Source organism: Myxocyprinus asiaticus, chromosome 23, assembly GCF_019703515.2.
Source record: "Myxocyprinus asiaticus isolate MX2 ecotype Aquarium Trade chromosome 23, UBuf_Myxa_2, whole genome shotgun sequence".
Classification (NCBI taxonomy): Eukaryota; Metazoa; Chordata; class Actinopteri; order Cypriniformes; family Catostomidae; genus Myxocyprinus; species Myxocyprinus asiaticus.
Window position 1 is genome coordinate 17,303,126 of NC_059366.1, and position 22,933 is coordinate 17,326,058.

General features: G+C 38.4%; 2 protein-coding genes and 1 long non-coding RNA gene across 6 annotated transcripts in view; all 3 read right to left on the minus strand.

Annotated features, from left to right (window-relative positions):
• The window catches only part of LOC127414220 (attractin-like), a 110,217-nt gene extending 91,235 nt beyond the window's left edge, over nucleotides 1-18,982 (minus strand). For all 3 annotated transcript variants that reach the window (XR_007892764.1, XM_051652087.1, XM_051652086.1), the window contains exons 1-2: nucleotides 18,516-18,982; nucleotides 3,217-3,300 (exon numbers count right to left, since the gene is read on the minus strand). Coding sequence is in view for 2 of the 3 variants with exons in the window: in XM_051652087.1 (XP_051508047.1) it covers nucleotides 3,217-3,300; nucleotides 18,516-18,778 (347 nt within the window). In the remaining variant the exon portion in view is untranslated. The remainder of the gene's footprint in view (nucleotides 1-3,216; nucleotides 3,301-18,515) is intronic.
• LOC127414237 (uncharacterized) lies at nucleotides 16,198-18,508 on the minus strand. Its single transcript, XR_007892765.1, has 2 exons — nucleotides 17,316-18,508; nucleotides 16,198-16,949 (listed from the first exon to the last, which is right to left on the minus strand). It is a non-coding gene; the product is annotated as an uncharacterized LOC127414237 (long non-coding RNA).
• A 1,835-nt stretch (nucleotides 18,983-20,817) lies between the features above and the next one.
• Nucleotides 20,818-22,933, minus strand: part of LOC127414221 (eukaryotic translation initiation factor 2-alpha kinase 3-like) — a 47,893-nt gene continuing 45,777 nt past the window's right edge. For both annotated transcript variants that reach the window (XM_051652089.1, XM_051652088.1), the window contains exon 17: nucleotides 20,818-22,932. In XM_051652089.1, coding sequence (XP_051508049.1) covers nucleotides 22,824-22,932 — 109 coding nt within the window. In that variant the 3' untranslated portion in view covers nucleotides 20,818-22,823. The remainder of the gene's footprint in view (nucleotide 22,933) is intronic.

Genomic DNA, 22,933 nt, shown 5'->3' on the forward strand with positions numbered 1-22,933 from the left:
CACCCTCATGCAGATGTGTATGTCTTTCTTCTGCTGAACAAAATGAAGATCTTTTGAAAAATATTTCAGCAAAGTAGGTCCATACAATGCAAGTGAATGGTGGACAGAACTTTGAAGCTCCAAAAAGCAGACCAAGTCAGCATAAACATAATCCATCAAACTCCAGTGGTTAAATCAATGTCTTCTGAAGTGATCCAGTTGGTTGTGGGTGAGAACAGACCAAAATGTAACTTTTTTTTGCTGTACATCTTGACAGCAGTCTCCTTGGCGATCATGATTTCAAGCTTGATTACACTTCCTACAGGGCCATCTAGCATTCTGCACCAGAGATTCTCTTAATTACTGAGATAACAACCTCTGCGACTCTAACATAAGAGAGAGCGTAACGGTAAACAAGCATATTACGATGGTATGTCACTGTTTGTGGATACCATACAAATGAATGGGGAGAGCTGTAAACTGACACCTACTTGTAGCAACACCTGTCTGTCTTCTCTTATAAAACAGCAATTTTATCGTCTTAAACTCCACACATAGTTCATTTCAAAAGGATTTTTAGTCCAAAACATGTTGAAGATCAGCGGACAGGCAGTCAATTCATTAAGTGATGAGCCGTTTCCTCACAAAAGCAGTTTATTCAGCACACTGAAGCATCTCCTCCATAGACATCCATATGGCTATTCCTGGTTGGTTTTTATGCTAAGCTTGCAGGCTCTGCACGTGCATCAAGCACTAGGAAGTGTAAAGTGTAATCATGATCGTGCTTAGGGACTGCAATGGCAAGCTGTACAGTGAAAAAGGAGTTATATTTTGGTCTGTTCTCACACAAAACCGACTGGATCACTTCAGAAGACATTGATTTAACCACTGGAGTCATATGGATTATCTTATGCTGCTTTTATGTGCTTTTTGGAGCTTCAAAAGTTTTGGTCACCATTCACTTGCTTTGTATGGATGTACATAGCTGAAATATTATTCTAAAAATCTTCATTTGTGTTCAGCAGAAGAAAGAAAGTCATAAATAGCTGGGATGGCATGAGGGTGAGTAAATGATGAATTTTAATTTTTGGGTGAATTATGCCTTTAAATAGTAGTATCTATGTATCCATTTATCTGTATCTAGTAGTATTTAAATGCAGTATCGATATTGGTATCGAGAACTGTGAAATTTTACTGGTAATGGTACCAACTACCAACATTTTGGTATCGTGACAACACAAGTGGTTATTTGTAAAAGTACAATAAAATTACAGCAAAAATTCCAAAAAAATAAAATAAAATAATTATGTATTTAATCATGCGAGTCACAGTCAAACCAAACCCTTGAACAAAAGCAGGTAGAACAGAAGTGGTATATGACACATTCAAAAAAGTACGTTAAAAAACTGCTAGACAAAGCGTAACTGTATGTAAAAAAAGCAGCGATGGAGAGGTGTTTTTCAAAGTTAAACTACTTTTAACTTGACAACATAAAAACATGCGGCTTATGGTGCAAGATGCTGTTAAGACGTGACACAATGGAAAAAAATGTCCGTCTGATGCATGTGTACATAGACCAACATTTAAAAAAAATAGCATAGATGGACTGTAGGCCAGATATGGGCTTATGTTCAATAAATATATCTATCTGTTAAGTAAATCCCACTGGTTTACTAAACGGATATCGGCGAGCTTTCTAAGTGAGTATTCCCCTTACTGAACAAAACTAAGCACAAAATAAGATAAGAAGAGGGTTAGGAAGGCTAACAAAGTCGGCAAATGTAATAACTTACTGAGATCAGCTATAAAGGACACAGGAGATGGTGTTTATCTCGAGCATGACTGATGAATTCAAGTAGGGTGCTCATTTCAACTGTGTTTGTCTGACATTTTTTGTGGGATTTTTATTGTTGTTTATAGAGTGAAGAAGTACTCCTTGCTGTGGACGATAGCTACTGCTGTTGTTTGGAAACTTTACTTGGTGACAAAATATGATCCCGCTCTCTGTCCCTGACGTAATCAGTTCCTGTGTAGAGGCCAGCAAGCTTTTGGGGCCGGTGCAGATCCAGCTTTTTTGCCCAAGAATGGCCTTTTCTGCAGTGGAAATGTGCGGAAGAGTTAGAGAATTCGTACCGGCCCAGGAACCATGTCGGTGGAAAACCTTTGCCATCTATGCCAGTTGTATTACAACAGTATGACAATTAAACGTCATAATCGTGAGAGACCTAAAACAGACAATCGGTTGTCATAATCGCAATTACCTGTTCGACAATTAATCGTCAGCCACATTTCATAATAGTGACAGCCCTACAAAGCATTTTGTCAGTACAACTGGAGCGCTGACTGCCCCCTACTGCATCGATGTGTTACATCATGCTTGAATTGCTCTGATTGTAGGAACATTCCTTTTTACAGAATTTATGTACAGGTCGGGGGAGAGTTTAGTTGCGTAAATTGTTTTATTGCCTTATTTTTTTATATAATTAATCGCACTAAATTAATGTGTTAAATTGACTGCACTAATTGTTAAATGATGTGGTGATTCATTAATTTAATTTTAAATTGTTGCCGGTTCACAACAACTTGATTTTGGCCGAGAGTGTCACAAACCTATTGAATGTTGTGCTTGAGGTCTCGCTCTCTGTCGTGGCACTCTGTCACGCACACATGCACACACTTTCAGAATGGCAGAGGGAGACATACCAGCTCATTCTAACTTTCTCTCCACTTCCCTGTCACGTGGAGATCGGTGAAATAACAACAGGAGTACCACGTGAACATAAACAATCATAACAGACTGAATAAGAATGTGATTCATAAAGTAACTTTTCCCTGTGTATGTGTATGATTGTGTATTTGTCCCATTGGGGCTTGCCGTATAAAGCGTTACGGCGCTTATGTGAGAAAATGAGTTGCGTTCAATAAACATACTGTTCCATGTGTGATTGCTCTGTTTTCTACATTTTTTTTGTCAATAATCCTAATTTTAGTTTATGAACATTGCAGTGATGTGTTGTGCCTGGTGTGGACATACAGATTGCTTGTCGCTGGAATCTTATCACCTCGCGTCTGGTTAGGACACGATGTAAGAGGACATAAAGACAGTGAGCAATTTTGGGTTCGGCCTTAAAATTTTACAGTAGGGTTAACAATCACATTTACAAGCCGGGTTTGGGCTTCAATGTGATGCAGACCTTTAATCTGAAATAGAGAATGACAATATAGAGCAATACTCACTGTCCTTCAATGAGCCAGGTGCACTTGGTCTTGTATTTGTAGTTTCCTGGCCCGTCAGAGAAGTAGCCAGAGGGCCCCATTAGCCTGTACATGACAGAAATGCAACATTACTAAAAAATGCAAAAAACAGCTGCTAAAACACACACCAAAAAGCACATGTCATGAAACAGTGTAACAGCCCAAATGCAGCTTCAGATGACATGCTGGGTGAGTTTAATTGCATTCAGTAAGAGTTTAAAGCTGCACTATGTGCGCTTCCTTTGGTTATAATTAACAAAAGTTCATTATTGAGGGAGTACATAAAAAAATCCATGATCAAAACCCTGTCCTTGTCTTACCCCATTTTACTTCGGTAAGCCGACAATGATAATTTTATTTAGAGCTGTTGGGTCAGATTTGATGCGAAACAGCAGGTATGCACCATTCCTCCTTGCATGTTTACTTCATGTCCGTAAGCTCCGGCTGTGGCGCGACACGCATGAGTGTCTGAGACGCAGAAGCGAGTGCAACAGCTGTTAAGCTGCGGCGTGAAATCATTCTCCTAAAGGATTTTTCATTTCTGCTTTTAACAGTTTGGCAAAATTGGATATGTTTTCTGGTAGTGTTGTTGAAGCTTACATTGGTTGTCATGCTTTAATGAATCGGACATAACCCCTGTGTTTACCGATCGCGATGTATTTACAGATTTTTTCAGGTGAAGTTACTGTAACATGTTGACTAATATTCATGACTTCCGAGTATTTAATAAAATTGCTGCAGTTTCGAAGTATGTGTGTGCCGCTGTTTTCTTATTTCTTTTACCCCAGTCACAGAAATGCACAAAGTTGTTGTCACATTCCATTGTCCTTTTACAGTCTGTTTAAACTGAGTACATAATTTAAAATTGCATCTAAAAGCCACTATAGGTACAAGATCCCCATGAATGTATGCTCACGTTTATGATGTACCAGTTTCACAGCACAGGAACGTATATTCATTTGTTTAGTGTGTAACATCTCTCTATTATAACTAATTCCAAATAAACGACTGAATGTTTATTATTGTAATTGTTATATTGCATAATTCTGCATACCATTCTCATGGTCAATAAAGTTTACTTAATCCCCATCATTACTGAAGCCTCATTTTGCATTTTTATATTACAGTCTTTTTGTTTGAAGTGCATAGGCATACTATTGTAGTATTAAGGTTCACTTGCATTGTCCTCTGAGGCTGTAGATATATCAATATAAAAATATCTTCAACTGAACTCATATCAGCAGTATCATGAATTTCACCTCTTAAAGGTGCACTCAGTCATTTTTTCCTTTAACTCCTAAAGACATGAATTGTAATTTTGCAATATGTAGGAAATCATGACCACTCACATTAAAATGAAGACTCCAGTCATATCAGTAACCTTATAAAAGCTGCTTTATTCTACATGGAGAGGGTCCACACATGGGGGCTGCCATGTTAGAATCACATGACCAGCCGAATACTCCTAGCTTAATATCAGTTACTGCACTGTTATTGGACACTTTCACTCATTGATTAAAATAATCGTGGCTGACAGTGAAAACTAAATTTGTACAATGGCATCTGAAACTGAAAACTATTGATTTTAAATGATGCTGCATCCAAGCCACTAGGTGTCAATCTAAGTCCAAGATAGCACAAAGTTACTTAGTGCACCTTTAAATTGATAGGTGTAGTACAATACAAACATTAATGTGTAGTGGAAAAAAACACTTGAGTAATCATATTTAAATACGTAATTAAGAGTGTTGTTCATCTTCCTCAAAGTAAGTAATACCTTGTTTATAAATGTTTAAACTAATAACTTAATTAGGGCTGAAACGATTAGTCGATGTTATCGACAACATCGATAATAAAAAATTGTCGACAAAGATTTCCATTTTTGAATAGTTGTTTGATCTCATTTAACGCAACATGAGATAATTTGAAACGCTAATGATGACACAGGAGAGCAGCACTTCAGCTCGCGTTTGATTGAGGAGAGGAAGAAAGAACAGCTCACAGTCCAGAGTCACACTCCAAACAGATTAAGGTGATGTAGATAGCAAAGTATGAGGAATTATAATACAAAAATACAAATTAAGTAAATACAGAACCAGTGTCGTCTTGACGTGAAATAAAGCAGAGCCGTACCTGCCGTTCCGCTTGAGCAAAACTTGAGAATCAGAGAATCTAAAAAGGAAACACCCCGGTGTTATATCTTTAATGCATCCTTTATTAAAGTTCAAATAATAAGAAAGCGGGTTGTATAAATAAGCACACACTCCGAAACTGGCATATGCGGTCAGAGCAGTTTATATGAGTCACGTGAAAAACGGCACGAGAGAGTTTCAAAATTCTCCCAGTTGATACACTGTCGCACGCGTGCGCTCTTGCTGCAGTTAGGTTATAACATGATGGCTCACAATGTAGTGAATCATAATATATAGTGCTGTGGAAAAGTATTTGCCCCCATCCTGATTCCTTCTGTTTTTGCATATATCTCATACTAAGTTGTTTTAAAAAAATCAAACAAAATCTATCATAAAACAAAAGCAATCTGAATAAATACAAAACACAGTTTTTAAATGATAATGTTATTTATTGAAGCAAAGGAGTTATCCAATATCACCTGGGCCTGTGTGAAAAAGTATTTGCACCCTTAGTTACTAAATCCCCAAATCTATGAAACTGCATTCATAATGGGGTTTAGCCTGACTAGATACACCCAGGCCTGATTACTGCCAGCCCTGTTCAATCAAATCAACACCTAAATAGAACTTTTTCAGCAGCATGAAGTTGGCTAAAAGGTCTAACCCAGTAGCACACTATGCCAAGGTCGTGACAAATTCCAGAAATGATGAGGAAAAAGGTGATTGAAATACATCAGTATGGGAAGGGCTACAAAGCTATTTTAAAGGCGCTGGGACTCCAAAGAACTGCAATGAGAGCAATTATCTCCAAATGGAGAAAACTTGGCACAGTAGTGAGCCTTCCCAGAAGTGGCCGACCTTCCAAAATTCCTCCAAGAGCACAACGACATATCCAGAAAGTCACAAAAATGCCAAGGACAACATCCAAGGAACTGCAGGCCTCTCTCACATCAATAAAGGTCACTGTTCATGACTCCACTATCAGAAAGACACTGGGCAAAAATGCCATCCATGGAAGAGTGGCAAGGTGAAAACCACTACTAACTCGGGCGAAAACCACTAACTCAGAAGAAAAAAAGGCTTGTCTGAATTTAGCCAAAACACACCTTCATGATAAAACCTTTTGGGAGGATGTTCTGTGGACTGATGAGTCGAAAGTGGAACTGTTTGGAAGACGGGGTCCCGTTACATCAGGCGTAAATCAAACAGAATTCCACAAAAAGAACATCATACCTACAGTCAAACATGGCGGTGGTAGTGTGATGGTGTGGGGATGCTTTGCTGCTTCGGGGCCAGGGTGACTTGCAATAATTGAGGGAAAGAAATTCTGCTCACTACCAGAAAATCCTAAAGGAGAACGTCCGGTCATCAGTCCGTGAATTAAGCACAAGCGCAATTTTATTTTATTAAAAAAAAATAAAAAAAATAAAAAATCACAAAGTTCCAAATAAATAAATAGAAATACATACATACATGGATATACACACACATTTATTCATTTAAAGTTATAGCTCTCCCCAAATAAAAAAAAAATAAAAAAAATCTCTCGTCATATACTCATCCTCATGCCATCCCAAATGTGTATGACTTTATTTCGGAACACATACAAAGATTTTTAGAAGCATATTTCAGCTCTGTGGGTCTTCAAAATGAAAAATTTTGAAGCTCCAAAATGCAGATAAAGGAGCATAAAAGTAATCCATATGTCTCGAGTGGTTAAATCTATATCTTCAGAAGCAATATGATAGGTGTGGGTGAGAAACAGATCAATATTTAAGTATTTTTTACTATAAATTCTCCTCTCTGCCGATATATACACAAAGAATGCGAATCACCATAACAAAAAGAAGTGTATTAAGTGAAGATAGATAGTAAAAAAAGGGCTTAAATATTGATCTGTTTCTCACCCACACATATCATATTCATTGCTTATACACTGGAGCTTCAAAATTTTGGTCTCAACTTTTTGTATGGACCTACAGAGCTGAAATATTTTCTTAAAATCTTTGTTTTTGTCTGCAGAAGAAAGTCATACAAATCTGAGATGGCATAAGTGTGATGAAGGTGAAGGGTTTCGGCTCACTGTCTCTGTTTTTGCAGGTTGATTGGATGGACTATCAAAAGTTAGGGTTAGCTCTTTAAAGGAATAGTTCACCTAAAAATGAAAATTCTCTCATGATTGACTCACCTTCGAGCCATCCCAGATGTGTATGTCTTTCCTTCCTTAGCAGAACCAAAATTAAGATTTTAAGCACATTTCAGCTCAGTTTATTCATACAGTGCAAGTAAATGGGTGCCATCAGGCTGCTGGCTGTTTAATGGTCCAAAAGGCATATTTAGGCAGCATAAAAGTAATCCACACTCCAGTCGATCAATGAATACCTTCTGAAGCAAATCGATAGGTTTGTGTAAAAAATAAATACAAAATTAAAATGTTATTAACTTTATAAAAATAAAAAAACCTTCTTCTAGCAGTCGATGCATCACGTAAGCGCAATGGTGCATTCGTGCAAGAAGTTGGAAGCACGCACTTTGTATAAAACAGAGGAACGAACGTCACATGAGAGTTCAAGTCAAATCAACCTTTATTTATAGAGCACATTGAAAAATATATATATAAAACAGACTGATTTAAAGTTAAATATAAAACATAATAAAATAAAAACATTTAAATACAGCATCATGTATTTATTCATTTCAAACTATTCAATGATCTATTCAAAAGCTACAGAATTACGTTTTTAAAGAAGAATTAAAAATGGCTAGTGATGAAGCTGACCTCACATGGAAAGGGAAACTATTCCATATATTAGGACCTATCACAGAAAAGGCACGGTCACCCTTAGATCTATAGCGGCAACAAGAAACCCTAAATAAAAGCTGATCAGAAGACCTGAGCGCTCTGGTGGGAGTGTAAGGGAGGAGAAGGTCACTGATATATTGGGGCGCGAGACCAGATAGTGCCTTGTAGACATAAATCAGAATTTTAAAATTGACCCTGAATTTCACAGGAAGCCAGTGTAGAGGTGCTAAAACCGGGAAAATGTTATGTCTCTTTCTTGACCCTGTTAAAAGCCTAGCTGCCGTGTTTTGAACCAGCTGTAGGCGGGATAATGCAGTTTGAGGGAGACCAATGTACAAAGAGTTACAATAGTCTAACCTTGATGTAATAAGTGAGTGGATCACAATTTCCAAGTCTTTATGGGAAAGAAAATGTTTTATTTTAGCGATAGATCTCAGGTGGAAAAAGCTCCCCTTGACAACAGCACTGATCTGCTTACTGAAAAGCAATGAGGAGTCCAAAATCACTCCAAGACTCCTTACATGATCTTGTACATTCGATGACAGAGGACATAACTGGGCAACCAGGCCAGGTAAGGAGGACATGGAGGAACCCAAAATCAGAACTTCGGTTTCATTCAATTGGAAAAAAATATATATAAATTGCCAGCCTATGTTTAATATCTTTGAAGCAATTTAGGGCACTCAAATTAACAATTCTTGTCTACACTCACTGGGAAATAAAATTGTGATTCATCAGCATAACAGTGATAAGATATGCTGCTGTACTTCTGAAAAAGAGCTCAGAGGAAGCATATACAGGGGAAAATTACAAGGGTCCTAAAATCGACCCTTGAGGGACACCACTTTGTAATTAAGCCGACATAGAAGAAAAAATACCTAAATTAACAGAGAACATCCTTTCTTTTAGACAGGAGGAAAACCACAGGAGGGCCATACCCTGGATGCCAACCATACATTCAAGACAATTGATAAGAATTTTATGGTCGATAGTATCGAACGTGGCATTGAGATCTAATAAAGACGACAGGTGAACCTGAATCCATGGAGAGAAAAATATCATTAGTGACCTTCAACAATGCAGATTCAGTGCTGGGCAAGGGACTGAAATGTATCTAAAATGTAAAATGTATTTAGATAGGAGTAGAGCTGCGAAAAAACAACTATCTCCAAAAACTTGGAAATAAAAGACAGTTTGGAGATTGGTCTGTACTTGTTGTGTATTGCCGGACCCAAAAATGTTTTTTTTTTTTTTTTTTTTTTAAACAAAGGATGTAGAATTGCATGTTTAAAACTTCTTGGAACAACTCCACTTGCTAATGAGCTGTTAATTATAGCTGTCACACTGGAAATGATAGTCATGAAAACTTCTTTAAGAAGGTATGGAGAAAGAATATCCAGCTTGTAACTGGAACACTTCATCTTAGAGACTACATCTGCTAACTGTGCTGACGTTACTGGTTCAAAGTGAGTCAGGGAGCTGGACGGGGAAGGAATTAGTGGTTGATCAAATTGTGAAGCTACAATCGCACCTTTAATCTGCTCAATTTTTTGAGTAAAGTTTACAAATGTTTCACAGGTCGCTTGGGTGGTGTCCAGAAAAGCACTTCTAGATAGGTTTAAAACAGAATCTATTGCATTAAACAATACTTTTGGTCGATTTGCATTATCAGAGATTAATGTAGACAAAAACTTAGCTTTCGTATCCTTTACAGCTCTCTGATAGTTTGGTAAACACTCCTTTAAAATATCATAAGAGACCTGCAAGTTGTCTCGTTTCCACTTGCGCTCAGCTTTTCTGCATTCTTGTCTGAGAGCGCAGATGACATCATTTAGCCAAGGCTGTGAAACACCCTTAATTCTCCTTGACTTGAGCGGAGCGACATTTTCAAGTGTAAAAGTACAAGATTTATTAAATTTATTACATTTATTAAAGATTCAGTGTCGAGTCCAGCTAAGAAATCATCTGTGAAATGCATTAGATTAAAATCAGAAAAAAGATTAGTCGTAGACGAGTGAATGGACAAGGGAGTGACGTAAGGGCTGAGAAAAAGTAGGGAGAGGACAAGTAGATACAGACTCAAACACTGAATAATGGTCAGAAATGCCAATATCTAAGACCTCTAAGTTGGATACAGAAAGACCATAAGATAACACCAGATCTAATGTATGACCCATACTGTGAGTAGGACCATTGACATGTCGTACAAAATATAAAGATTCAGTGAGGGAGATAAATTAATTTACCAGAGGTTTTGATGGACAGCACACGTGAATATTAAAATCCCCATGAATCAGGAGGCTATCACCACAAGACACCAGTCCAGAGAGAAAATCTGAAAATTGTTGGATGAAGTCCTTATTAAATCTGGGAGGTCTGTACACAAGTGCACAGAAAGCAGGACCCAAGATGTCAATCTTTAATAGTTGGACCTGAAAACTAGAGTTTCTAAAAACATTGGCAACACCACCTCGTTGTCCTGAAATCTGTGGGGAATTTAAAAAGTTACGGCCTAGCGGAGTTAGAGCCCCCCAGGGCCATTTGTTCGCCAGGATTCAGCCAGGTCTCAGTGATGAATAAAAAGTCCAATGATCGTGCTATAAAAAAGTCATTCAGAATAAAAGTCTTGTTCAATATTGACCGTGTATTAATGAGGGCCATCTTTTTTTTTCTCCCCTTTTTCTCCAATTTGGAATGCCCAATTCCCAATGCGTTCTAAGTCCTTGTGGTGGCGTAGTGACTCGCCTCAATCCGGGTGGTGGAGGACGAATCTCAGCTGCCTCTACGTCTGAGACAGTCAATCTGCACATCTTATCACGTGGCTTGTTGAGCCGAGAGCAAGAACCACATTATTGCGACCATGAGGAGGTTACTCCATGTGACTCTACCCTCCCTAGCAACTGGTCCAATTTGGTTGCTTAGGAGACCTGGCTGGAGTCACTCAACACACCCTGGATTCAAACTCGCGACTCCAGGGCTAGTAGTCAGCGTCAATACACACTGAGCTACCCAGGCCCCTAATGAGGGCCATCTTAATAGTGGAGACATCTGTGTTTTGCTGCGAAATAAAAGATGTGCATTTCAGCCAGCTGAGATTATCAAAATTGACACCCCACTTCACATCACATTCACCAGTTGGAGGGCGATGGCGTGAAGACCAGATGGCCGGTATGTGGTGGTTGTCAGAGGAATCAGTCTGTAATCTGCAGGGATGATCCTCGATGGACATACCGGGGGCGACGCACAATTCCAAGAGCAGCGCAATAGTTATAAACTCCATCTGACAGGCGGGCTGAGGAATTCAAATGCCGTAAATCCAGAGATGAGTAGAATAAAACCATGTCTGAAGAAAGATGATTGCATGAACCTGCAAACAAGAAGGGAGCTCTCCACTGAAACTGGCGAGGGCCAACAGCAAAACTCCAGCAGGCCAAGATGGGCAACAGAAGGCAGAACATCCTCAATGAATCCATCAACATGACCCGAATTCAAATCCATGCGCTCCAGCCCCAATGGACATGAATGATGGACAGGGAATCAAGCAGCCTATTTAAGACTGCACATAGCAGTCATTTCATACAGCATCCCAGCACTGGCCGGAAGTAAAAATTTTAAGTTAAAAATGTTTTAATTATTGATTTGTTTCTTACACAAACCTATCAGTTTGCTTCACAAGACATTAACTGATCGACTGGAGTCCTGTGGATTACTTTTATGCTGCCTAAATATGACTTTTGGACCGTCAAACAGTTGGCACCCATTCACTTGCATTGCATGGACATACAGAGCTGAAATGTGCTTCATTTCGGTTCTGTTGAAGAAGAGAAGACATACACATCTGGGACGGCTTAAAGGCGAGTCAATCATGAGAGAATTTTGATTTTTGGGTGAACTATTCCTTTAAGGACTGTTGGATAGGGAGCACTCATCCTGGCAGGCCAGTCACAGCCCAACACAGTTGGCCTTTTAGTGACTTTACCGACTCATAGATGGCTTGGATGTGCAGATGAAGTACATATATGATGGATATGAAGGCTACGGGGTGTGTGGTCTGTACAAACAGAGAGGAATTTTTTTTTTTTACAATGCAATTCAAGTAAAGGAAAACAATACAGACTTCAAATGTCAATTTGTCAAAATAAGAATTAATAACATCAAGAAATTGTTTGCAATCAGAGTTATAACAACTCCATCATTAATCATCATTAGCTCACATCAATTCTGGTGATTTAAGTCAGAATATCTGGCACATTAGACAACATTTAATCAAAACTGTAACATACAAACACTACTATCAATACAATTTTCTAATTTGATGGCGCACGTGTAAACAAACGTGCATGAAACAAGCAAAAATGCGCTGACTCGAACGTAAACTCACGTACATGCAACTTAATCATAAGTGCATATTAATGACAAATAACTCACTTTATGGAATGCGCACACACACAACTCTTCAACTTGGTTCTGCTGCACGCAAGCCATTTATACACAGAGGCTGCACCATGTTGTTTCCAGACTAAATGAGGGAATAAGAATAACAATACCATTCACAGTATGTACTCCTGAGCAAATTTTTTTTAAAGATTTAGTGTAAACTACCTGTATAATATCAATAGGTCAAAATTAACTACTCAGGAGAAATTGGCACTTCTATAAGTGAGAAGTTGACGACGGACTGCTGAATGTTTGAAAATGAACGAAAAATCCCAAAGTGGAAATGCGGCCACGATGCAAAATTACCTAATGAATCCAACAATATCACTCTTCTCACTAGCTTATATTAAGATACTTTTATCAAAACTAATAACATTACTCACCTTCACATATCTGCTACCCAAAGTCAACTCGTCCTCCGCTTGACTGTTATGGCTTTGAAGTTTGAACAGCGTGAGGACAAGCAGCGCGATGAAATGACTCAAGCGCTGTGTCAAATTTTCCACTAACAGAGTCAACCAAGGACCCCTACTGCTGTGTCAATGCCAGTCATATCAGAGAAAATAACTCTGATTAAAATGCTCAACCCAGCGAATAGGTAGAAACAATTTTTTAGAGTGTAGATTGGTCGATTATCAAAATAATCATTAGTTGCAGTCCTAACATAATATCAACATGACAATAGCACGTTATGATGTCAGAGGTAAACATCTCCGAGTACTCAAACCATAAAATTCATCCATGCAGAAGAGCAGTGGCAAATCACAACTGACGTAAAATGTTCTTCCGCTTGCAATTTTAACCATAGATGTCACTAGAGAGCACAGAGTTCCATAGCACAACTTTAACTGGACCTTAAATAAACAATATAACAATCCTGGCTCATGACTGTATCAAGGTTCAAGGGCCATTGGTGAAAACACAAACACAGTTTATACATCTTAGGTCTCAGCTCCAATTTACAAAAATAAAAATAAATTAGGGGCATATATAAAACAAAAATTGAATAGGGTAAAAAAATAAATACAAATTTATGTTGATTTTGACATACAACTATCAATGCTACTTATGATCTACTGAGTTATAGCCTTGTGTGGATGAGAGACAGCGTGTATGTGGGTGTGTGGTGATAAGGTACCTATCCAACAGCCCCTGACAACAGTCTCAACAAGCTTTGTTAACATTGAAAAACACAGTTCATTAACACACCCACAATCCTGTGGGAACAGCACACACACACACACACACACACACACAAGCAGACAGCTCTGTGACAAACACACAACACTGAGATATGATTCTCACTGGAGCATGGCAATCTTGCATCCAGCCATTTGATCATCATTCAAGAATCTCCCTTTAGAATCGCTCACTATTAAAATCACATTATGCGTTTCATCAAATAAAATCATGTGTTTTCGATAATGAACAAAAGATTGCTGAATAATTGAGCTAGTGTTTTTTTTTGGTAGTTGTCTCTAACCATCCTGCATTATGATGACGGAAGACAGCTGCATGTGAGCATCAGAAATGTCTCTGAACCATAAGTGATTTCAAACCTGAGCCTACTGAGAATTAAACTTGCTATGTGCAGACAGAGCTGCTTGAGAGACACGAGCAATTAGTGCGAGCAGCACACAAGCTACTGCGACAGATTATCAGAACTGATGTTATGAAGAAATGCTGTCTCCGGTCGGGATGACACTCTGGGACAGGAATGGATGTTTCATATTTGTGGTTGGTGTGGAGGAAAGAGTGATGTCTTTAAGTGTAGAACAGTCAGGCTTCTGTAGTCAGAGGTCACTTGGGAAGATTCATGTGCTGGTAATTATGTTACAGAATTATGAATGGCAAGCAAATAAGAGAGCCCTCCTTTCATGTAGGATACACATCCTCTCTTTGTGATTTCAAATGCAGGACCACAAATTCTATTAACAGATTCCTATTAACTAAAAATCCCTGTGTAGGGGTGCATTGATCGATCGGCCACCGATCTAAATCGTCTCAAGTCTGTGATCGGCGATCGTACCTAGAATCAGGGCCGATCTTTTTTGCAGCACGCAGGGAATTACACATACACTGCTACTCTAATGAATGAGTGCTTTCTCAGCCCACCACGAAAAATAGCACTGCTTTTTATGACCCAGCAGTAGTTACAACAGAAACTAACGTTACGTATGATACGTGCAGCAACAACAGGGATAGGCCGATTATTTGATTCACTGGATTTTGGCGGGGTATGATTTATATTCCGATCCAGAATTGTATTGCTGAAAATAAATTATTTATGAGAAAACAACGAAATATTCTGTTAACTTGTTTTTCCTTGACATCTCAAGGACTGGAAAGCAATTTCTAAATTCAATGGTTTTTCCAGGATTTCCAGAACCATACAAACCCTCTTTAATATCTGCAATGGCCAAAAAAAAAAAAAAAAAAAAAAAAATAGTTTTAAACAATCAGCCGACCACTAGAAGAGAGTCAACATAGCAGTAGGCTATTTCATTCTGCTGTGTGTGCATACAGTTTACCCAGAACATGTCTTTGGCGATTGTCTTCTATATTTTAAAACAGAGATGAAATGACCAGTGAGCTCTTCAATTTCACTTAATTCAAGGTAATTCAATGCATTTTGGATGGGCTGTGAGGACAGTCTATAAATATAGGGTACACACATCTCATGATGTGGTATATACAGACCACCCTTATTAAAACTGTCTCTGCAACCAGTGTGGCTGTGTTAGATTCATGACTGACACCACATGATCATTTGGCTTCAGTCTGCCTCTCTTTTCCTGCCATTTGGAGCCTGACTCACCCGATATGACCTAAGCCCTCCACTGCAACCAGTGTCTCTGCCAGACTTTGCCCATCAGTTATTTCTCAGGACCACATCCCATGAGAAATCAGCATGAGCTGGACCATTTGCCAAATTCAAATGCAACCTCGAAACATTACTTTATAGGAAAGGCTGGGGAAAGTTGTCACAAGGGCAGTATCTATAAGTAACTATAAGATCTGGAGTCATAAGTCCATTCACACAAATGCTAAATGCAGTGTTGTATGTTGGTTTTAAACACCTAGTTCAAAACCCTCTTAAATTAGAATATTTTTAAGTAATTCTACTGTAAATTTGAAGTAAAATTTACAGTTTTATTGTATTTCTTAGCTCTTAAGCAAACAATCAAAAAACACTGGCATGCACTAAAGCAAGCTTCAACTATATTATGAAGGCAACTTTTTACCAAAATGTTTTTCATGAAAATAGGGTCACTGCATGTTGTCACATGTGTTATAAATGTTATAAATGTATCAATTACAATATTTGCTGTCCAAAATAATGTTTAGATATTTTTGTGTTAACTTTTACAGTTTTGTTGTTTCATGAACCATTTTGTGCCAAAAAGAAAAAATTCACTTTTTAATTTAGCTGAAAAACCTATAATAGGCTGTTTAATGAGAGGCCTAGGCCTAGATACTGTTTTGGTGATTGTGATTGAATATATACTGTACTTAATTAAACATACTTGATATTTGTGTGAGTTATGCTTTTTCTAATATAAAAAAAACAAAGACAAAAACACCCTTACAAACATCATAGAACGTTTATTAAATTCTGACTTGTAAGAAGTCACAATATTTCAACGCACTCCACCGGATGAAGTGCATTCATATACCTTATTTATAGCTCAACCAATCCAACAGATTGATTTTAACAGTCAACATAAATAAAAGCAAATAAACATATTTACATAGACAACTGAACAGATAGCTGGGCTTAAGGATTGAAACTGGGATTTTAACCATCACAGGAAAAACAAAACAGAAAACAGCCGATGAACATGACTGAAATTGAATTGTGTCAAAAGCAAAAGCTACATTTGCAATTATGAAAAGGGCTGGCCGTGATCAAAACAGCCATCAATAAAATGAATCTAAACAGAGAGATGTCATTTGTGACAGGGAAAGTTCTGTTGGAAGGGCTTGCCCTGTAGCCACAGTGATCTGAACAATCAGGATTAGCACTCTTGGTTGTCTTTACAGAGTCAGGTTCACAGCAAAAGGTTAAAAGATGAAGGATTCACAAAATGGTCCCTGACGTGGATTACAGCACAAAGCGTCATGTGATCGTGATTAAGGGTCAGAGGTCGTAATCTCATGTCCGTTCTGCAGCATAATGGCCAATTCAGGAAACACGCCAGTATTCGCACAGAGGCTGCTCCTAAAGGTCCAGAGGCACCAAGTGCTCTTCCATATGTCTTTTAGAGACCTTAGAGATCCAATCCATCACCACAGAGATCAGTCTCCATTCACTCTCAAACTCAACACCTTTGACAGCAATTCTTAGGAAAAAAGGTCCATAGACGTTGAAAAAAAGTTGTGTAAAAAGCAGTTACTATACAGGAAATTCCATCATATACAAAAAGAAAATTACATTGGTTCCCTTATTCAAAACTGATATGAAAAATCCTACAATCAGTCATTACCTGATATGTTACAATTAAGGGTGTGTGCTGAATATTTGGTTGAAGTGATTCTTCATATTGTGTATGTGATTAGTCAAAGCACTTCTTATTCAGAAATCATAACAAATGATTAGAGATACAGTAAACTACTTTTTTGGGTGCTATAAGATATTAAGTATTTTACAGAATGGTTTTTACAGTCTGCATTTCAAACCACTCCTGATTCAATTCTAAGTCACTTACTCTGATGGCGCAGAAGCCTCATACTGACCATAAGTGTCTCGTTAAAGTCCAGCTTTAAAGGCAGTTTAAAAATCTTCACTTCCACTCAGCAATATGCAGTTTCAGATTCATCAAGTAGTGCACACCTAAGCCACTAACACCATTTATCAGTAACTGCGAGTGGCTAGAATGCCTTATAACTTGTGCGTTCAGTCTGAAACGAGCACCTTTAAAGCACACAAAGCCTCTCTTGCTTACTTGGTATTTAAACCTATTAACATTACAGAAGAGAAATAACTCGATACAATTTCTGTTTGGACAGGAGGGCACATATTGCACAACTTCCTGTTTAAGACATGCAGAGTGAACAGCGTCAAAAGGCAGGTCTTTCATCAGCATTCATTAGCACTGGATAAACAACAACTCTCCTTCAACAAGTGTGTGTGGGTGTGTAAGAATAGTACATCTGGGAGTACAGCAAGGAATCGTGATTGTGGTGTTGGGGTGACAGTTAAACGGTTCCCCCAATATTAAAAAAAAAAAAAAAAAAAAACTACTGGTTTAATGACAGGTTGCATTGTGACAACTTCCCCAAATAGTGTGCCAACATTGCCCAGCATTGGGGCAATTTGTCACAAAAAGTTAGCATGAGATCAGTGGGTTGGATCTTTTTTCCGGGCCAATAATGGTGAAAATGTTAAATAGCTTTTCTTTTTTAAGCCAAGTCTTTCATGTATGCAGCAACTGATTTTAAAAAAATAAAGCTACCCTTAGAAATATTCACGCAGTAAGTATGACAACCAGCCCCGGTCTCCTCTTATATGGCAGTAAAGTTAACTTGTCAGTTTTGAACCAGTGTTTATAGTACAGGTCAATTACATGTATAAACATCAGTCTGGTGGCAAGGGTTTAAAGTGCAAAAGTAACAACACGAGTCGGAAACAATGGGCACAACAAGACATTTTTGAAAATCAGAAAGACATATAACCTCATTGATAACCTATTTCTAAACATTAAATGCCAGACAGCGTAGGTCGTGTAACTTCACAATTATTTAAAAAGAAGGTTTTTGAAATGCTGCTAATTTGCCACAGACAAGCTACCGTCACAATAGCTCTGGGGAAAGCTACTTTGCAAATCAAGAATGAACGTCATGCATCAGACGGATCCATATCACGACTCACGAACATCAGCTGTGAATAAAAGTGGCATCAGTCTCACCTGAAGCGGCCGCCGCAGTGCTGGCACTGGTCCCCAACCCATCCCGGCTCGCATTCACACACGCCGCTGGCTGTGTTGCACTGGCCGTTCAGGCACGCTTTATCGCACTCTTTCGGTTCCGTGGCAGCAGGCAGACGCACCAGTCCGCTGAGGGTTGTGAGGAAGAGAAGAGACCGCAGTGTGGTCCCGGAAAGGCCTACACGGGCCAGGCCGAGAGTCGGACACCAGCCCCGGCCGAGGGCCCTCCGAACCTCAGCGGCCATTCGGGCAAATATGGCAGACAGTCGGTGGAGAATCCGCTGCTAGTTCGGGGGACAGAGGATAGCTGTATCGTTGACGCTTTCAGCAGCCCGTGTTTGTTGTTTTTTTGTTTTTTGGAGACGGATTTGTATCGTTTCTTCCCGTTCACATCTTACCTATGCTTATCGCTGCAGTAACGAGACGCGTATTGACACCCGGAAATGACGGAGACTAGACGAGATGCAGAAGTGCGCAGTGGTTCTTCTTTTTCTTTTTTTGCGGTTGGCAAACCAGCTAATGGTGCATTACCGTCACCAACTGGACTGGAGAGTGGCCCATCGAGGTGCGCAGTGGTTGATATGGAGCGCGCGAATTCAATCTGCTGATTATGACTAATATTGGCTCAAATCAATTAACAGACACATTTAGACACTACAATATCACGGGAATAAATCAATATGATAATAGGCACCTATAGAGCAATAGAAATTAGTTCACTGTTAGTGAGACAGGTACGTGGTTGGAACGTGTCCTAAAATTAAAACGAAGTCTTAATTCAGTTCTTCCTAAGACACTTGTCATACTTAATGTAATTTGCATTTGTTAAGGTTATTATCCAATTTTACCACTCATTCTGCTGTATCACAGGTTTATTTACTGCTTGTACAGTCTAACTATAGCGCAACAGCGTTTCCTGGTGGCATTTTGTAGTAATCAACCATCACTTTAGTAGATTCTGAGAAATAATGTGTCGCATATTTTGATGGGGAGTTCACGTGTTCCTGAACCTTTTTTAATTCGACACAAAGATTGTTGGTTAATTTATTTATAAAGAAATGTTTATTCATTAGGTCCTGTGACTGGTCACCATTTCTTTTTTTTTTTTTTTTTTTTACACCATTTTTAATCAGCTTATTGCAAATATTTTTTATAGTACAAATATTTCATGTATCTCTATTAATATAAAGAAAAAGCTTACTTTTTAATAACTTAATTAATTTATGAAAATAAAAGCTTATAATCACACCAAGCTCACATAAAAGCTAAGCTTTTGCTACTGAATATTTATCCTCACTTTTTAAAGGGATGGTTCACCTATAAATGAAAATTCTCTCATCATTTACTCACCCTCATGCCATCCCAAGTGTGTATGATTTTTTATTTTTTATTTTTTTTTTGCAGAATAAAAATAAAGATTTTTAGAAGAATATCTCAGCTCTGTAGGTCCATACAATGCAAGTGAATGGTGACCAGACCTTAAAAGCTAAAAAAAAAAAAAAAAAAAAAAAAAATCACATAAAGGAAACATAAAAGTACTCCAGACGACTCCAGTGGTTAAATCCATATCGTCAGAAGCAATATGATAGATGTGGGTGAGAAACAGAAGAATATTTACATCCTTTTTTTTTATTATTTTTATAAATCTCCACTTTCACTTCCACATTTTTCTTTTGTTTTATTTTTTGGGATTCACATTCTTCGTGCATATCGGCACATACTAGTCGGGGCTGTTCAAAGGTGGAGATTGATAGTAAAAAAACACTTATTTATGTTTCTCACCCACACCTATCATATCGCTTCAGAAGACATGGACAAAACCACTGGAGTTTTATGGATTACTTTTATGCTGCCTTTATGTGCTTTTTGGAGATTCAACATTTTCATACCCATTCACTTGCATTGTATGGACCTACAGAGCTGAAATATTCTTCTAAAAATCATAATTTGTATACTGCAGAAGAAAGTCTTCCACACCTGGGATATCATGAGGGTGAGTAAATGATGAGAATTTTCATTTTTGTGTGAACTAACCCTTTAAAGAATTTTGGCAAGTCTTACAGATAAAAAATAAATAAATAAATAAATAAAAGGAATAATCTCTGGGACCAAATTAAGTTTAATTGTCATAACATTACACAACAAGTCATCCAGACCCTTACAGCCTGCTTTTTAGGTAACACTTAAATCATAATAATATATACTGTACTTAAATATACCTGATATTTGTGTGAGTTATGCTTTTTCTAATATAAAAAAAAACAAAGACAAAAACACCCTTACAAACATCATAGAACGTTTATTAAATTCTGACTTGTAAGAAGTCACAATATTTCAACGCACTCCACCGGATGAAGTGCATTCATATACCTTATTTATAGCTCAACCAATCCAACAGATTGATTTTAACAGTCAACATAAATAAAAGCAAATAAACATATTTACATAGACAACTGAACAGATAGCTGGGCTTAAGGATTGAAACTGGGATTTTAACCATCACAGGAAAAACAAAACAGAAAACAGCCGATGAACATGACTGAAATTGAATTGTGTCAAAAGCAAAAGCTACATTTGCAATTATGAAAAGGGCTGGCCGTGATCAAAACAGCCATCAATAAAATGAATCTAAACAGAGAGATGTCATTTGTGACAGGGAAAGTTCTGTTGGAAGGGCTTGCCCTGTAGCCACAGTGATCTGAACAATCAGGATTAGCACTCTTGGTTGTCTTTACAGAGTCAGGTTCACAGCAAAAGGTTAAAAGATGAAGGATTCACAAAGTGGTCCCTGACGTGGATTACAGCACAAAGCGTCATGTGATCGTGATTAAGGGTCAGAGGTCGTAATCTCATGTCCGTTCTGCAGCATAATGGCCAATTCAGGAAACACGCCAGTATTCGCACAGAGGCTGCTCCTAAAGGTCCAGAGGCACCAAGTGCTCTTCCATATGTCTTTTAGAGACCTTAGAGATCCAATCCATCACCACAGAGATCAGTCTCCATTCACTCTCAAACTCAACACCTTTGACAGCAATTCTTAGGAAAAAAGGTCCATAGACGTTGAAAAAAAGTTGTGTAAAAAGCAGTTACTATACAGGAAATTCCATCATATACAAAAAGAAAATTACATTGGTTCCCTTATTCAAAACTGATATGAAAAATCCTACAATCAGTCATTACCTGATATGTTACAATTAAGGGTGTGTGCTGAATATTTGGTTGAAGTGATTCTTCATATTGTGTATGTGATTAGTCAAAGCACTTCTTATTCAGAAATCATAACAAATGATTAGAGATACAGTAAACTACTTTTCTGGGTGCTATAAGATATTAAGTATTTTACAGAATGGTTTTTACAGTCTGCATTTCAAACCACTCCTGATTCAATTCTAAGTCACTTACTCTGATGGCGCAGAAGCCTCATACTGACCATAAGTGTCTCGTTAAAGTCCAGCTTTAAAGGCAGTTTAAAAATCTTCACTTCCACTCAGCAATATGCAGTTTCAGATTCATCAAGTAGTGCACACCTAAGCCACTAACACCATTTATCAGTAACTGCGAGTGGCTAGAATGCCTTATAACTTGTGCGTTCAGTCTGAAACGAGCACCTTTAAAGCACACAAAGCCTCTCTTGCTTACTTGGTATTTAAACCTATTAACATTACAGAAGAGAAATAACTCGATACAATTTCTGTTTGGACAGGAGGGCACATATTGCACAACTTCCTGTTTAAGACATGCAGAGTGAACAGCGTCAAAAGGCAGGTCTTTCATCAGCATTCATTAGCACTGGATAAACAACAACTCTCCTTCAACAAGTGTGTGTGGGTGTGTAAGAATAGTACATCTGGGAGTACAGCAAGGAATTGTGATTGGTCAACGATGAGTTAAAAGGAGCCTTATTTTAAATAACTCAAGCTGCTAAAGGTGGATGTCGATCACTCTTGGCAAATAGGCCTTGATTGGCCAGTTGAGAATGGATGCAGTGGGCAGTATCTTCATTTATAGTTACCATGAGGTTTAATGTGTGTGCTTGCGGTGTGTGACTCCTGTTTTAGTAGTTTGTTGAATGATTAGTTGTCCAAATGGAAGTTTCTGGAACAAAAGTGACTGTCAGTACAATGAAGTCTGATTGATGTGTGTGCCAAGAGGTGGTGACTGCTTGTGTTTGTTGTCCTGTAGATGAGGCACAGTATATGGATGTCTTTGAGTGGGAGTTCTAGTTTGATGAGGATATCTGTCGTGATGGTCGTCCTGCAGACGATGCGCTGTACGTCCGAGTGCGTTGTCTCATTCTGCAGGGCACCTCCAGCTCCTGGAACACAGGGGCCTCTGTGATTTCTGATGCCTCCGGCCGCTCTGCGGGCACTTGAGACAGCATACAGTGTACCATTTGAGCC